Source organism: Chiloscyllium plagiosum, unplaced genomic scaffold (assembly GCF_037043375.1).
Source record: "Chiloscyllium plagiosum isolate Xiang-an unplaced genomic scaffold, Cpla_swu_hap1 HiC_scaffold_17, whole genome shotgun sequence".
Taxonomy (NCBI): Eukaryota; Metazoa; Chordata; class Chondrichthyes; order Orectolobiformes; family Hemiscylliidae; genus Chiloscyllium; species Chiloscyllium plagiosum.
The window spans coordinates 80,527,138-80,544,242 of NW_028270155.1; the positions used below are offsets into that span (position 1 = coordinate 80,527,138).

A 17,105-nucleotide genomic window follows, 5' to 3' on the forward strand; every position below is an offset into this window, starting at 1 on the left:
TAAAACTATGACCCTTCGTACCAATCAATCCTGCCCTGGGGAAAAGTCTCTGGCTATTGACTCTATCCATTCCTCTCATTATCTTGTATACCTTGATCAGGTCACCTCTCTTCCTCCTTCTCTCCAGAGAGAAACGTCCGAGTTTGATTGGAGAAGCTGGGGCTGTTAACATTGCCCCTGAATGAGTTTGAGGGGAGATTTGATGAATATGGACAGGATTGTGACACATTTGGACACAGTCATCATGGGAAAGCTGTTCCCATTAGTGGATTATACAAGGAATATGCAGTGGGGGGATATGTGAGAAAGAATCTATTGCCTCAATGATTGATAATGACCTGGAACCCACTGTCCATGCAGTGGGGCTGGGGAAAGAGAGAAGAAATAATTTCAAAAGGAAATTGGATGAAGACTCGAGGGAAACAACCTCACATTGGGGATAAGGAGAGAAGTCGGACTGACTGGATTAATCTGGTGACAAAGTTGATTGATGAGGGAAGGGATGTAGATGTCATATCCATGGACTTTAGTAAGGCATTTGATAAGGTTCCCCATGGTAGGCTGATGACGAAGGTGAAGTCGCATGAGGTCCAGGGTGTACTAGCGAGATGGATAGAGAACTGTTTGGGCAACAGGAGGCAGAGTAGTAGTGGAAACGAGTTTCTCAAAATGGAGACCCGTGACCAGTGGTATCTCTCAGGGATCCGTGCTGGGATCACTGTTGCTTGTGATGATTTGGAGGAAGTTGTAGGTTGCCTCCTTAGCAAGTTTGCAGATGACACTAAAATCAGTGGAGTAGCAGTTAGTGAAGGGGACTGTCTGAGAATACAGCACTGTATAGATAAATTGGAGAGTTGGGCAGAGAAATGGCAGTTGGAATTCAATCTGGACAAATGCGAGGTGATGCATTTTGGAAGATGCAATTCCAGAGCAAATTGTACGGTAAATGGATAAATCCAGGGGAAAATTAATGTCTAGAGAGATCTGGGTATTCAGGTCCATTGTTCCCTGAAGGTGGCTTCATAGGTCAGTAGAGTGGTCAAGAAGGCATACAGCATGCTGGGTATTGAGTACAGAGTTGGCAGGTCATGCCACAGTTGTATAAGACTTTGGTTTGGCCACATTTGGAATACTGCATACAGTTCAGTTCGCCACATTACCAAAAGGATGTGAATGCTTTGGAGAGGATGCAGAGGAGGTTCACCAGGATGTTGCCTGGTATGGAGGGTGCTAGCTCTGAGGAGAGGTTGAGTAGGTTAGGAGTATTTTCATTGGAAAGAAGGTGGTTGAGGGGGGAACCTGATTGAGCTCTACAAAATCGTGACAGTGTAGACAGGGTGGATAGCAAGAAAGTTTAATTTTCTCCAGAGTGGAGGACTCAGTTACTAGGGGTCATGAGTTTAAAGTGGGAGAGGAAATGTTTAAGGGAGAGATGATGGAAAGTTCTTTACTCAGAAGGTGGTGGGTGCCTGGAACGTGTTGCCAGCAGAGGTGATGGGTGGGCACGATCGTGTCATTTAAGCTGTATCTGGACAGATACATGAATGGGCAGGGAGCAGAGGGATACAGATCCTTAGAAAATAGGCAACAGGTTTAGATGCAGGATATGGAGGCTTGGAGGGCCGAAGGGCCTGTTCCTGCGCTGTGATTTTCTTTGCTCTTTGTTCTAATCTACACAGTGAGCCAGCACAGACTTGGTGGGCTGAATGACCTCTTCTGTGCTGTAAATTATAGCAGGCTGTCAACACAGACATTGATCAGTGGTCCATCCTGCAGAGATATGAAGTCAGCTTTTCGTTGCATGGGGATTACACAGCGAGTGAAATAAATGGATTTGGCACAAAACCAAAAACATTTGTATGAATGCGACTGCTGTGTTATGTAGTGTGCTGTCACCCATTCCACCAAACTGCCCTCAAAGGCTTTCCCTCCCACTACATCTTACAGTTGTCCCTGATTCTGTAGCTGGGGTGAAGGAAGCCTGCTCCACAGCGTGACCCCAGGGCCCTTGTGTCCAGGCAGCCCAGATGTACTGAGGGGCAAGTGGCCAGCAGACTAGGACATTTCTCCCTTGGCGAGGTGCAGAGCTGTGGCAGTGAAGTGCTCTCCAGCTTGTGCTCCCGAATGCTCCAAACCTAACCTTCTCACTGCCATGTCAGTACCTGAACTAGTGGGTATGCAGGAGGACACTTGCTGTTGCCTGCTCTGAGGTTCCATCACCCTCAGGGGTCAAGGAGTTGGCTTCTGCTGGAGCACACCATTTCCCAGCAGAGGGGCAGCATGGTGGTTTAGTGATTAGCACTGATGTCTCACAACATCAGGGACCTGGGTTCTGTATCTGTGAGTTTTCTCTCTCAGTCCAATGATGCACAGGTTAGGTAGATTAGCCATGGAAAATTGCCCATAGTGCCCAGGAATGTGCAGGTTAGGTGCACGAGCTGTGGGAAATGCAGAGTTACAGGGATAGGGTAAGGAAGTGGGTCTTGGATGGGATGCTCTTCAGAGGGCGGTGTGGACTCAATGTGCCGAATGGCCCGCCTCCACACTGTAGAGATGCTACGATCCTAGGTCATGGACATCCCACTGTCACCTGCAGGACATAAAGGAGAGAAGCTGACGGGGTCATGGTTACAATTTGTATGAAATGAATAACATTGTCATTGACACTGACAGTAACCTCTTGTCAGGTGACTGTGAGAGCAGCAGTGAATGAAGAATGCTACATACTCTGTTAGTGGGACACTGCTCGTTTCTGCATTCCCACCAGTGATCCCGGTCTGGGCCTACAAGATACAGGATTCTGCCTCCTAATGGGAGTTAAGAGTTTAATGTTGGACACCCCTCCATCTGGCCCCTTTCTGAATTATTGTGGACAGTCTTCTCCTGTAATGAGACAAAGGGAGGGATTATGTGAAAAGAACATGGTTGGCACAGCTGTTTGTGCCGGTGCTCCTATTCAGAGGGAGTGAGTCGGCAGCACTGAGGCCATGCGAGTTTAATTATGTGGGAGATGGTTGGAGGCTGACAGCAACTGAGGTTGCAGGTAATACTGAGAGCAGTAAAGAACAAGGCTTGGTGGGTGCAGTCACAGAGATTGAGAGAATGTGAGGTACCAGTGAGATGGGTGTGGCACTTACTGTATCAGACCAGAGAAGGTCATTGATCATTCCTGGCACTGACCCTTGGACCAGGCTGGCGTGGTCTGGTGCCGTAGAATTACTACAGTGTGGAAGCAGCCCAGTTGGCCCATTGAGTCCACGTCGATCCTCCGGAGAACATCCCGCTCAGTCCCAACCCTATCCCTGTAACCCTGCGGTTAACTCACCTGGCATGCACATCCTTCCATCACACATGGCCAATCCACCTAACCTGCACATCTTCGAACTGTGGGAGGAAACCGGAGCACCCGGAGGAAACCCACGCAGACACGGGGAGAACATGCAAACTCGACACTGACAGTTGCCTGAGGGTAGAGTTGAGTATGGGTCCCTGGCGCTGCGGGGCACTCAGGCATCATGCCACGTAGTGTCAGGACCTCTTGTGCAAGTCCTCTGGGAGGAGGGTGCCAATTCTCTGCATCGCCCCCTAAACCAGGACCTCCAGGTCCTTGTTAGACACCATTGGCACCATTCTGGTGAGTGCCAAATTATTCTGGGAATGGTGACTGGGACCAGAGTCAGGCATTTAGGGGCAGGGTAGGTCATTAATGAGGTGGGTTTGGTAAAATACTCTGAGAGGTGTTGTTCAGCCTGGCAGAGAGAAGCCCTCAAAAAAAAACTTAACACAACTGAAATTTAGCCAAGACAATGTAAGATTCATCTCATTTGTGAGAGGCAGAGAGGGCCAAGAATTTTTAATACACTCTGGATTCCCACCCATTCTGTGCTCCACATTGTCTGTTTCTCCTCCCTCGCCTTCTCACCTTCTCTCCATTTTTTTTGAGCTCACTGTCTGTCCCTTGGACTTTCTCTCTCCTCACCCCATCATTTCGTCCTCTTCTCTCTGTCACCACCACCTCCTCTCAATTTCTCTCTCTCTCTCCCCCTCCCCCTCTCACTGACCTAGTCTTTTTCACACCCCTTTCTCTCTCCTCCCTTTATGCTCTCTCTTCTTACCTTTCTCTTCCCTCTTTCTCCTCTCTCTCTCCCCCCCTCAACCATTCTACCTCTTCCCACTCACTCTTCTTCCCCTTTTTATCTCCCCTCCTTTCCCCTTCCTTCTCTCAAAACCCTTCTTTATCTCTCACCCCTTTTCCCAGCTCTCTCTCTTCCCCCACACCCCTTCTGCTGTCAGAGGTGGAGTTTGAGATTCTGATCTTTTTGCTGTGTTCTGTTTTCTGATCAGGAGAGCTCCGGTCTCAATGGAGAGGCGGTGGCAGGGTTGAGCGGAAGCTTTGTGGAAGGGGCGTTTGAGGGTCCAAGCAGCAGTACTGACGAGCTGGCAGTAGCCCCCATCCCCCCACAACAAGATGGCTTCAAATTTCAATGACATTGTGAAACAGGGATACGTGAGGATGAGGAGCCGGAAACTGGGGGTAAGTGGACACTGGCTGGCACTGGTTGGCGCATTGTTCCACACAGCGAAAAAAATCCTTCAGGCCATCGAGTCAAAAACCAAACACCTGACTGTTCTAATGCCATTTTCCAGCACTTGGGCCTTGGCATCGCAAGTGTAAATCCAAATATTTCTTAAATATTACAAAGATTTCTGCCCCTGCCAACCTTGCAGACAGTGAGTTCCAGATTTCCAACACCCTCTGGATGATAAAATTATTCCTCACATCTCCTCTAAACTTTCTGCCCTTTACCTTAAATGTGCAGGCAGTTCTCCTGTAAGATGTATTTGGGCAGGGCGATTTGGGTATAATGTTGCTGAAGAATTAGGGAAAGGTATTTTCCAGAACATTTACCTCCGTTTGCAATAGCATGATTCCAGCGGCGATCGTTTCACGTGTTTCGTTCTGCACATGCGTTGATGTCAGCGCTGTCTCTGAGCCATTTTGCGCATGTCTCAATGTCAGTTGTTCTCGGAGTATGTGAGAGGTACGGAGCAATACATTGAGCAACTTCACCTGGGACTTGGATTTCTGAGACATGGATAGGGCAGGGTCAGGAATGGATGTTGCAGGTTCCAGGGTTTAGATCTTTCATTAAGATCAGGGAAGATGGTAAAAAAGGGGGGGTTGCGACTTTGTTAGTCAAGGACAGTATATCGGTGGCTGAAAGAACTTTTGACGAAGACTTCTCTACTGAGGTAGAGTGGGCTGAGGTTAGAAACAGGAGAGGAGAGGTCACATTGCTTGGAGTTTTTTATAGGCCTCCACAAAGTTCCAGGGAGGTGAAGGGCAGAATTGGCAAATCAATTCTGGTCAGGAGTGAAAGGAACAGACTGGTCATTATGGAGGCTTTAACTTCCCCAGCATTAACTGGGAATGCTATAACTCTAGTACGTCGGATGGATCAGTTTTTGTCCAATGTGAACAGGAGGGTTTCCTGACACACTGTGTCGAAGGGCTGACAAGAGGGGAGGCCACACTGGATCTGGTGCTTGGTAATGAACCAGGCCAGGTTTTTGATTTAGTGGTCGGTGAGCACTTTGGAGAGAGTAACCATTATTCGGTTACATTTAGTTTAACGATGGGAAGGGATAGGTACATGCCACAGGGCAAGAGCTATCGATGGGGCAAGGGCAATTATAATGCGATTAGGCAAGACTTAGGATGCATAGAATGGGGTAGAAAAATGCAGGGGATGGGGACAATGGAAATGTGGAGCTGGTTTAAGGAACAGATATTGCGTGTCCTTGATAGGTATGTCCCTGTCAGGCAGGGAGGAAGTGATAAGGTTAGGAAACCGTGGTTTACTAAAGAAATCACATCTCTTGTTAAGCAGAAGAGGGAGGCTTATGTGACATTGAGGCGAGTTGGTATAGATGAGGCGATGGAGAGTTACAGATTAGCTCGGAAGGATTTAAAGAGAGAGCTAAGAAGAACAAGGAGGGACATGAGCAGTCTTTAGCGGGTAGAATAAAGGAGAACCCTAAAGCTTTCTATAGGTATGTGAGGAATAAAAGGATGACTAGGGTAGGAATAGGACCAGTCAAAGACCGAAGAGGGAAGTTGTGTGTGGACCCTGTGGAGATTGGAGAGATGCTAAATGAACATTTCTCATTGGTTTTCATTCAGGAAAAGGAGAATAATGTAGAGGAGAAGAATGTGATATGGGCTATTAGACTTGAAAGGATTGAGGTTAGTAAGGAGGAGGTGTTATCAATTCCAGAAGATGTGAAAGTAGACAAGTCCCCTGGGCCAGATGGGATTTTTCTGAGGATTCTCTGGGAAGCTAGGGAGGAGATGGCTGAACCTTTGGCCTTGATCTTTGAGTCGTCATTGTCTACAGGTTTAGTACCAGAGGACTGGAGGATTGCAAATGTTGTGCCCTTGTTCAAGAAGGGCAGCAGAGATGACCCAGGTAATTATAGATCAGTGAGCCTTATTTCTGTTGTAGTAAAGGTTTTGGAAAGGATTATAAGAAATAGGATTCTTAATCATCTGGCAAGCAACAATTTGATCGGAAATAGTCAACATGGACTCGTCAAGGGCAGATCACGTCTCACAAACCTCATTGAGTTTTTTGAGAAGGTGATCATGTAGATGAGGATAGAGTAGTTGACATGGTATACATGAACTTCAGTAAAGTCTTTGATAAGGTTCCACATGGTAGGCTGTTGGAGAAAATGTGGAGGCATGGGATTGAGGGTGATTTAGCAGTTTGGATTAGAAACTGACTTTCTGAAAGAAGGCACCAATGGTGATTGATGGAAAATATTCAGCCTGGAGTCTGGTTACTAAGTGGTGTGCCACAAGGATCTGTTTTGGGACCACTGCAGTTTGTCATTTTTAAAAACGACTTGGCCGCAGGCATAGGTGGATGGATTAGTAAATTTGCATACGACTCTAAAGTCAGTGGAGTGGTGGACAGTGAGAAAGAATGTTGCAGGATGCAGGGGGACTTGGTTAAACTGCAGAATTGGGCTGAGAGGTGGCAAATGGAGTTCAATGCAACTAAATGTGACATGGTTCACTTTGGGAAGAATAACAGGAAGGCAGAGTACTGGGTCAATGGAGATTCTTGGTAGTGTGGATGTGCAGAGGGATCTTGGAGTCCATGTACATAGATCTCTGAAAGTTGCCACCGGTGGATAGTGCTGTTAAGAGGGCATACGGTGTGTTAGGTTTCATTGGTCAAGGGATTGAGTTCCAGAACCATGATGTCATATTCCTGTTAGGATGAAAGGAAAGGCTGGTAGGTGTAGGGAATGCTGGATGACTAAAAAAATTGAGGGCTTGGTTAAGAAAAAGAAGGAAGCATATGTCAGGTATAGACAGGATAGATCGAGTGAATCCTTAGAAGAGTATAAAGGCAGTAGGAATATACTTAAGAAGGAAATCAGGAGGGCAAAAAGAGGACATGAAATAGCTTTGGCAAATAGAGTGAAGAAGAATCCAAAGGGTTTTTACAAATATATTAAGGACAAAAGAGTAACTAGGGAGAGAATAGGGCCCCTCAAAGATCAGCAAGGCAGCCATTGTGTGGCGCCGCTGAAAATGGGGAGATAACAAACGAGTATTTTGCATCAGTATTTACTGTGGGAAAGGATATGGAAGATATAGAAAGTAGCGAAATAGATAGTGACACCTCGCAAAATGTTCATATTACAGAGGAGAAAGTGTTGGATGTCTTGAAATGCATAAAGATGGATAAATCCCAAGGACCTGATCAGGTGTACCCGAGAACTCTGTGGGAAGCTAGAGTAGTGATTGATGGGCCTCTTGCTGAGATATTTGTATCATTGATAGTCACAGGTGAGGTGCCAGAAGACTGGAGGTTGGCTAACGTGGTGCCACTGTTTAAGAAGGGTGGTATGGACAAGCCAGGGAACTATAGACTGGTGAGCCTGACCTCAGTGGTGGGCAAGTTGTTGGAGGGAATCTGAAGGACAGGATGTACATGTATTTGGAAAGGCAAGGACTGATTAGGGATAGTCAACATGGCTTTGTGCGTGGGAAATCATGTCTCACAAACTTGATTGGGTTTTTTGAAGAAGTAATAAAGAGGATTGATGAGGACAGAGTGGTAGATGTGATCTATGTGGACTTCTGTAAGGCGTTCAATAAAGTTCCCCATGGGAGACTGGTTAGCAAGGTTAGATCTCATGGAATACAGGGAGAACTAGCCACTTGGATACAGAACTGGCTCAAAGGTAGAAGACAGAGGGTTGTGGTGGAGGGTTGTTTTTCAGACTGGAGGCCTGTGATCAGTGGAGTGCCACAAGGATCGGCGCTGGGTCCTCTATTTTTCGTCATTTACATAAATGATTTGGATGCGAGCACAAGAGGTACAGTTAATAAGTTTGCAGATTACACCAAAAGGTGTAGTGGACAGCGAAGAAAGTTACCTCAGATTACAACAGGATCTGGACCAGATGGGCCAATGGGCTGAGAAGTGGCAGATGGAGTTTAATTCAGATAATTGCAAGGTGCTGCATTTTGGGAAAGCACATCTTAGCAGGACTTATACACTTAATGGTAAGATCCTAGGGAGTATTGCTGAACAAAGAGACCTTGGGGTGCAGGTTCATAGCTCCTTGAAAGTGGAGTCACAGGTAGATAGGATAGTGAAGAAGGCGTTTGGTATGCTTTCCTTTATTGATCAGAGTATTGAGTACAGCAGTTGGGAGGTCATGTTGCAGCTGTACAGGACATTGGTTAGGCCACTATTGGAATATTGTGTGCAATTCTGGTCTCCTTCCTATCGGAAAGATGTTGTGAAACTTGAAAGGGTTCAGAAAAGATTTACAAGGATGTTGCCAGGGTTGGAGGATCTGAGCTACAGGGAGAGGCTGAACAGGCTGGGGCTGTTTTCCCTGGAGCGTCGGAGGCTGTAAACCTTATAGAGGTTTACAAAATTATGAGGGGCATGGATAGGGTAAATAGGCAAAGTCTTTTCCCTGGGGTCAGGGACTCCAGAACTAAAGGGCATAGGTGTAGGGTGAGAGGGGAAAGATAGAAAAGAGACCTAAGGGGCAACTTTTTCACACAGAGGGTGGGACGTGTATGGGATGAGCTGCCAGAGGATGTGGTTGAGGCTGGTACAATTGCAACATTTAAGAGGCATTTGAATGTGTATATGAATAGGAAGGGTTTGGAGGGATGTGGGCCGGGTGCTGGCAGGTGGGACTAGGTTGGGTTGGGATATCTGGTTGGCATAGACGGGTTGGACCGAAGGGTCTGTTTCATGCTGTACATCTCTATGACTATATGATTAAATAGGATGGACAGTGAGAGTCGTTTTCCTAGGATAATGTCTGCTTGTATGAGGGGCCATAACTACAAATTGAGGGGTGATAGATTTAAGACAGATGTCAGAGGGAGGTTCTTTACTGACAGAGTGGTAAGGGCGTGGAATGTCCTACCTGCTAATGTAGTTAACTCTGCCACATTAGGGGAATTTAAACAGTTCTTGGATAAGCAGATGGATGATGATGGGATCGTGTAAGGTGCTGTGCTTAGATTAGTTCACAGCTCAGCGCAACATCGGGGGCTGAAGGGCCTGTTCAGCACTATATTATTCTATGTTCTATCTCAAAAATTAAGCTAATGAATGTTCGTTGCTCTCCCTGTGACACAAGGATATTCTTGTATAATTTCTGTATAAGCCCTGTATAAGTCCTGCAGGACTGCATTACTATTATACATATCATTTGCCTTTCTAACTTGTTCTTGTGCCTGCATTCCACACAATCTACTCCTAGATTGTCCCCCTCCATTTTTGTAAAAAAAAAGGTAGTGAAAAGAATGTTGGCAAGAAGCATCCTGGTGATGAAAGTGCAGGTGGCGAATGGAAAAGAAAGGTTATAACGCTGGAAGAGAAGCTAGATCAAGCAATTTGAGCATTAGGAGCGAACGTGAAAGAGTTTGCTTAACATGAATGAGGGAGTCTACCTTACACACCGTTAGAGGCAACACACTGAAAAGCTTAAAGCAAGCTGTATTGCTGGAACACGTCTGAGTGTCAGTAAACCTGTGAGGTCACAGCCAAAGGAACTTGAGGAGATGGAGAGGCCTCTAAGTGTTTGGATAAAAGATCAAACAAAAAAGCAATTGGGACAACCTTTCTCAGCATAAAAGGATAAGCCTTATCCATTTATGAAGATCTCAGAGCACAGCAGGGTAACTGCTCGTTCAGTAAGATAGCATCTGGCAACCTATGAACAGGTTCTTCAAGACAGAAGAAAAAGGGTAAAGCAGCAAAAACGGGATGTCTGTTTTAAATCAACGCCCAGTCAGCAGACAATCACCCACAGCCATCTATTTCAGAAATGTCAACTAAACTTGATAGTGGTGATGATGACCCTCTGTCCCTGTATTAACAATATTGTTTCAATGTAATGTGTTAAATTTACTTTTGTTTCGTTAATAAATATGACTTAAACCTTCATTCGGGCTGTCTTTGTGTTAGACGTTTTGGTGATTTTTGAGTGATATGTTTTGCTGGTCTGACCAAACTCCCTTTTTCCCGTGTGCTCCATTATTTCTATAAAGTGATTTTGTATTAAGCAAGGTTTAGCTGGAATGCAACTGGAGCGTTAAAGGAGAACTACCTGTATGTCCCCCGGTCAGTGGTTCCTCCATCAAGGGGAAAGGTCTACACCCCTTATAATCAATCGTGTCCCCTCTCAATCTCTTCTGCTGTAAGGAAAATAACCCCAGTTTGTCCAATCTCTCTTCGTAACTGAAACCCTTCAGCCCAGGCAACATACAGGTAAATCTCCTCTGCAGATTTAGAGACGTTGTCAGAGGTAAGTTCTTTACTCAGAGAGTGGTGGATGCATGGAAAGCACTGTCAGCAGTGGTAATAGAGTCAGATACATTAGGGACATATAAGTGACTCTTGGATAGGCACATGGATGATAGTAAAATGTAGGGTATGTAGATTAGTTTGATGTTAGAGTAGGATAAAAGGTCAGCACAACATTGAGGGCCGAAGGGCCTGTACTGTTCTATGTTGCACTTTGTCCTGTGTATCCCTCCTAAAATGTAGATCCCAGATCTGCACACAGTACTTGAGCTGTGGCCTAACCATCATGCAGTAAACTCAGAAAACCCAACTGGAAAAGAATATCATTTATTGTTGTACACCAAATTAGGGCCACTACTCGTCCCGTACATAGGCTAGTCCCAACCTGAGACAAATACTTCCTGATATTCTGGCTGTTCTATGGTCTAACCCATTATGCATCCTGGTGTTTTTTAATGTGTTTGGACAATAATGAGTCAGCCGCTCCCTCAGGATCGGACCCTCTCCTCATTATTGGCCCCTTCCCTCCAAGATCAGCCCCTCCTCTAAGTTAGCACCTCCCCTGTCAACCCATCTGCAAGTCAACCCCACCAGTCAACACCTCCCCTAGTGTCAGCTCCTCCCTAACAGGTCAGCCTCTCCCCCAACATCAGCCTTCTGGAGGATCAGTCCCTCCCCCCAGTCTCATTCCCCTACACCAGAGTCAGCCCCATTCCCCAGGGTTAGCCCCACCTCCATAGACCTCTTTCCCCCCTCCCTCCACACACACACACAGTGGGGGGCACTTCAATCACATTAGGGAATTTAGGGCTTGAGGTTTCATTTATTCTCTCATGGAACGTGGACATGGTTGACTATGCCAGTATTTATTGCCCGTCCCTAGTTGCCCTTGAGAAGGTGGTGGTGAACTGCCTTCTTGAACTGCTGCAGTCCATCTGCAGCGGGTTGACCCACAATGTCCTCAGGGAGAGAGTTACAGGACTTTCACCCAGCGATACTGGAGGAATGGCAATATGTTTCCAAGTCAGGATGGTGAGTGGCTTGAAGGGGGTGGCGTTTCTATGTATCTTCTGCCGTTTTCCTTCTAGATAGAAGTAGCTGTGCATTTGGAAAGTTCTGTCTGAGGATGGCATGAGTGGATGGTTTGTCCTGGATGGTGTCAAGCTTCTTGAGTTGGCTCTGCACTCACCGATGCAAGAGGGGATTATCCCACCACACTCCTGACTTGTGCCTTGTAGGTGTTGACAGGCTTTGGGGAGTCAGGAGGTGTGTTACTCACTGCAGTATTCCTAGCCTCTGATCTGCTCTTGTAGCCACTGTGTATTAATGTGGTGAGTCCAGTTGAGTTTCTGGTCAATGGGTAATCCCCAGGTTGTTGATGATGGGGATTCAGTGATGGGAATACCATTGAATGTCAAGGTGAGAATGAAGCAAGTGATAATGAGCTGGGGCATATTGTTCATGAGGGTGGGAAATGATGATTAATGTCAAAATGGCCACTTGAGGAAAATGTATTTGCTGGACCTTGGAGGTCACCCAAGGCAGTGAGACTGACTAAATTCTCCTTGGGGAGCCTAGTGTGGGCTCAAGGGTCAAATGCCTCCTTTCCCTAGCCCTAATAACCTGGATAAAGTTTGGATTATTGGGCTTGTCATGAGGTCAGTACCTTCCCCGTTGTCTGTTCACAAGGATCTTGCTGTCAGTATTACGATTACTACCCTCTGCTGCAGTGACATGAAGATTCAGGTTCAGCTTCTCTGCTATTTCTCCAGCTGGTGAAGTCAGGACATTTGCCTGGTTTGAACTGTTTTTGGCTGCTGTTTACATGGCCACAGCTCCACACTCCAACATTGTGCCACTTTCACTTTGAAAGTCTATACAGACCATCATGGGCAGCACAGTGGTTAGCACTGCCAACTCTCAACAGCAGGAACACAGGTTCAGAATTCAGCCATGGGTGACTGTGTGGAGTTGGCGCATTCTCCCCGTGTCTGCGTGGGTTTCCTCCCACACTTCAAAAACGTGCAGATTGGCGATGGTAAGAATAAAATCGGTGCACTTGCCGGGATAGGATGGGGGAATGGACTGGGTGGGGTGCACTTCAGAGGGCCAGTGCATACTCAATGGACCGAATGACCTTTTTCTGCACTTAGGGATTCTATGATCATCAGCTGCTTGCCCTGCAGCTTGGATCAATGCTGCCATCTGCTGGCCCTTGACACAGCTCTGTGTTTGAACCTCGGGCTATGGGAGTGATCAAAAGCATATTGTCCGTTCACAAGATGCCAATGTCATTGTGTCTGGTGAAATAAAGTGATGGGCACCCTGTCTGGGAGTGTTGGGTGAGGTGGTTATTGTGAGAGTGGAGAAATGTGTGGGGGAGACAAGCGGTGCTGAAGTTTTTGGAAACAACAAAATTAATTAATTAAAGATTCATTTGGTTTGTTCACGGCAAATCTGACATTTGATTGTTTTTAAGAAAGTGACAGAGAGCAGCAGGATGCCCTGGGACAGGATCCAGGACAAGGGCTATATCAGTGTCTAATATCCAGGGCTGTCGGCAGTGGGTCTTGGTGCTGTGATCAGTGGTGGCTAGGGCGGCCCAGTTCAGAGCCAGGAGCAGCACAAAGGCTGGAGATTTCGGGCTTTAACCGTGCCTGGGTGTATATTGACATAGATCATTGGAGGTGGCAGGACAGATTGAAAAAATAGTTAATAAAGCACACAGTATCCTAAACTTTACCAATCGGGTGTAGAGGAGAAGAGCAAGGAGTTGATGCTGAGCTTGTAAAAGGCACCAGTTATACCTGTTTTGGAATACTGTGTCCAGTTCCAATGGCCGTTGGAACCAATCCCGAACTCAAAACGACAGTGCAGGAGACTCAAGCTACTTGAGAGACTTGAGATTAGCAGATTTCATCCAATTCAAAGTGATTATGAAATTACACTGCACTTCTGTGGCACTTTAACATGTTTCAGTTTGACAGATAATTGGACGTTAAAATGCTGTATAATTTCAGACACCCAGGGATGGCCTGAGCCTACCAGAGGACCAAAGCCCTTCAACTGGTCTCTCCTTCTCCTCCTACATCCTGTCAGATCTTCACCTGGAATTAGAGACAGATAGCATCGATATTGCTGCACGTAGAGTCATAAAGTCATAGAGATATACAACCCGTCCATGCTGACCAGATATCCCAACCCAATCTAGTCCCACCTGCCAGCACCCGGCCCATATCCCTCCAATCCCTTCCTATTCATATACCCATCCAAATGCCTCTTAAATGTTGCAATTGTACCAGCCTCCACCACTTCCTCTGGCAGCTCATTCTATACATGTACCACCCTCTGCATGGAAACGTTGCCCCTTCTTTCCCCTCTCACCCTAAACCTATGCCCTCTAGTTCTGGACTCCCCCACCCCAGGGAAAAGATCCTATCCATGCCCCTCATGATTTTATAAACCTCTGTAAGTCACCCCTCAGCCTCCGATGCTCCAGGGAAAACAGCCCCCATCTATTCAACCTCTCTCTATAGCTCAAGTCCTCCAACCCTGGCAACATGTCCATCATTCACACCATCCTCTGGCCCTTTCCCAGTATTAATGGGCAAAGATGGATCTGGCAATACAATAATGTTTTACAGCAGCCTTTTACATATTAAGAAGATACTACTCATCATCGACAAAAGTTTGAGAGTTCTGGTCACACTGCCCATTCAAACCTACTTTGAACCTTACAGAAATTAAAACATTTTGTACTGATCAGCTGACTGGGCTTGTCAGTATTGCCTTATACTCTGATTCCACCATGTTCCAACATTTACAATTGCTGTGTGCAATGTCATGTTGCATTTTAACTTACTTTAACCGTGAAGCTACATCTCCCTTTCTTGTCTGTTGAAAATCCTTCAAGGTTTTTCATATACCAACGTCCACTTTGTGATCCCTGCTCTCTCTAATATTGTTGCTCAAGAATCTGCCGAATTGAAATATTAATTGGTTTGTTCACGGCAAATCTGACATTTGATTGTTTTTAAGAAAGTGACAGAGAGCAGCAGGATGCCCTGGGACAGGATCCAGGACAAGGGCTATATCAGTGTCTAATATCCAGGGCTGTCGGCAGTGGGTTTCACCTCACCACAAGGCTGCATAAGGCAATAGCTAGATGATTGTTTTTAACTGGCATGGATACAATAAGCCAAAGAAGCTTTTTTTCTGTGCTGTTGATCCCAATTATACTCTGAGAGAAAAGATAATGTGGACCTGCATCACTTCCTGCTGTAATATGTACCTCATTAGCCTATCACCCTGGAACACAATCCCTTCAAATATGTCTCAATCCGTTTGTAAGAGGGGGTTCCCTCCCAAATCTGGTAGGTTTTTTTCAAGGTTGTGACCAAATGTATAGATGAGGGTAGGGCAGTTTATATAGATTTCAGGGTCAAAAGGTGTGGCGCTATAAAAGCAGAGCAGGTCAGGCAGCATCCGAAGAGCAGGAGAATCGACATTTTGGGCATAAGCCCTTCATCAGGAATGTGGCAGGGTGGGGGGGAAGGGGGCTGAGAGATAATTAGGAGGGTGGGGGTGGGGCTGGGGCTGGGGGTAGGTAGCAAGGCCTTTGACAAGGGCCCATGTAGGAAACTGATGAAACTCGATGGGCTGAATGGCCTTACTTACACTCCTATGTCTTATGGTCTTATGGAAACTGAAAGCTCGTGGGATCCAGGGTAGCAAGTTGGATCCAAAGTTGGCTCCATGGTAGGAGACAGAGGGTAGTGGTAGAAGGTATGTGACTGGAATTAACCTGACTTGCACATCTTTGGACTGTGGGAGGAAACCGGAACATCTGGAGGAAACCCACACAGACACGGGGTGAATGTGCAAACTCCACACAGTGTTCAGTGGCATGCCACAGGGATCAGTGCTGGGCCTGTTATTGTTCATGATGTATATACGCTATGTAAATGAGAATATGGGGCTGTGATAAGTAAGTTGTGGATGACCAAGATTGTTCTTGTGATTGACAGTGAGGAGGAAGGTCTTACATTACAGCAGGATACAGATGGCTTGGTTAGATGGGCAATTCAGTAACAGATGGATTTCAACCTTGAGAAATGTGAGTGGATACATTTTGAGACAAGGAACAAGACAAGGGAGTACTCAGTGAATGTCAGGACATTTGGAAGCTTAGAAGGACAGTGAGACCTTGGAGTGCTTTTCTCCAGATTCTGAAGGTAGCAAGGCAGGTTAATAGGGTCGTTAAGAAGGCATACAAGGTGCTTGCCTTTATCAGTCATGGCATAGATTATAAGTACAGGAAGGTTTTGTTGGAGCTGTACAGTCTTTGGTTCGGTCCCAGGTGAAATAGTGTGTGCAGTTCTGGTCACCGCACTATTGGAAGGAGAGGATTACACTGGAGTGGGCACTGAGGAGTTGTCTAGGATGGAACATTTCAATGATGAAGAGTGGCTGGATAAGCTCAGGTTGCTTCTTTGGAGCAGAGCAGATTGAGAGAGGACCTGACAGAGGTGTATAAGATTATGAGGATCATAGACTGGATGAATAGAAAGTAGCAGTTCCCCTTAACTGAAGGGTCAGAAACAAGGGACATCATTTTAAAGTAAAAGGTAAGATGTTTACAGAGGATTTGAGGAAAATCTGTTTCACCCAGAAGGTGGTGGGGGTTTGGAATAGACTGTCTGGGAGTGCTGTTGAGGCAGAAACTTCACAATGTTTCAAAAGAACTTGAATGAATACTTGAAGTGTCATAATATTCAAGGCTATGGGGCACGTGCTGCAAAGTGGGACTAGTACAGACTGAAGGGCCTCTTCTGTTCTGTATGATCCTATGGCTCCAAATTTCTGTTAGTTTTGTTTTACAGGGATAACTGCTGGGGCAGTTTCCCTAACATGTTGTTAGCTCCTTCAGAGGTAAGATTGGCAATGTGAATCCTGTGAGCGCTCTCAGACTCTAATAGACTGAATTCTCTGAAAGGAGAATTGACGGACAATTCCAGTTGAAGAACCAGGCTGTCATCTGGATCTCTCGATGAACAAAATATCTCAGGCCTGTTTAACAGGGTCAGTTCCGACTGTCGAGAAGGTTACCTTTGAGAAGCTGTCCCCAAGCACTCTGCACTGTTTTCAACTTGAACAAGACTGGAATGTGGATCTGGTCTGTTTCACCTTTTGTCCGCAATGAGCTTGCTCTCCAATCCAAACTTTCTCCTGACTGGAAGCTTCTGG

General features: G+C 46.1%; 1 protein-coding gene across 4 annotated transcripts in view; it reads left to right on the forward strand.

Annotated features, from left to right (window-relative positions):
- LOC122558625 (docking protein 4) overlaps positions 1-17,105 on the forward strand; it is a 101,015-nt gene that overhangs the window by 40,468 nt on the left and 43,442 nt on the right. For all 4 annotated transcript variants that reach the window (XM_043707417.2, XM_043707418.2, XM_043707415.2 and 1 more), the window contains one exon: positions 4,345-4,534. In XM_043707417.2, coding sequence (XP_043563352.1) covers positions 4,469-4,534 — 66 coding nt within the window. In that variant the 5' untranslated portion in view covers positions 4,345-4,468. The remainder of the gene's footprint in view (positions 1-4,344; positions 4,535-17,105) is intronic.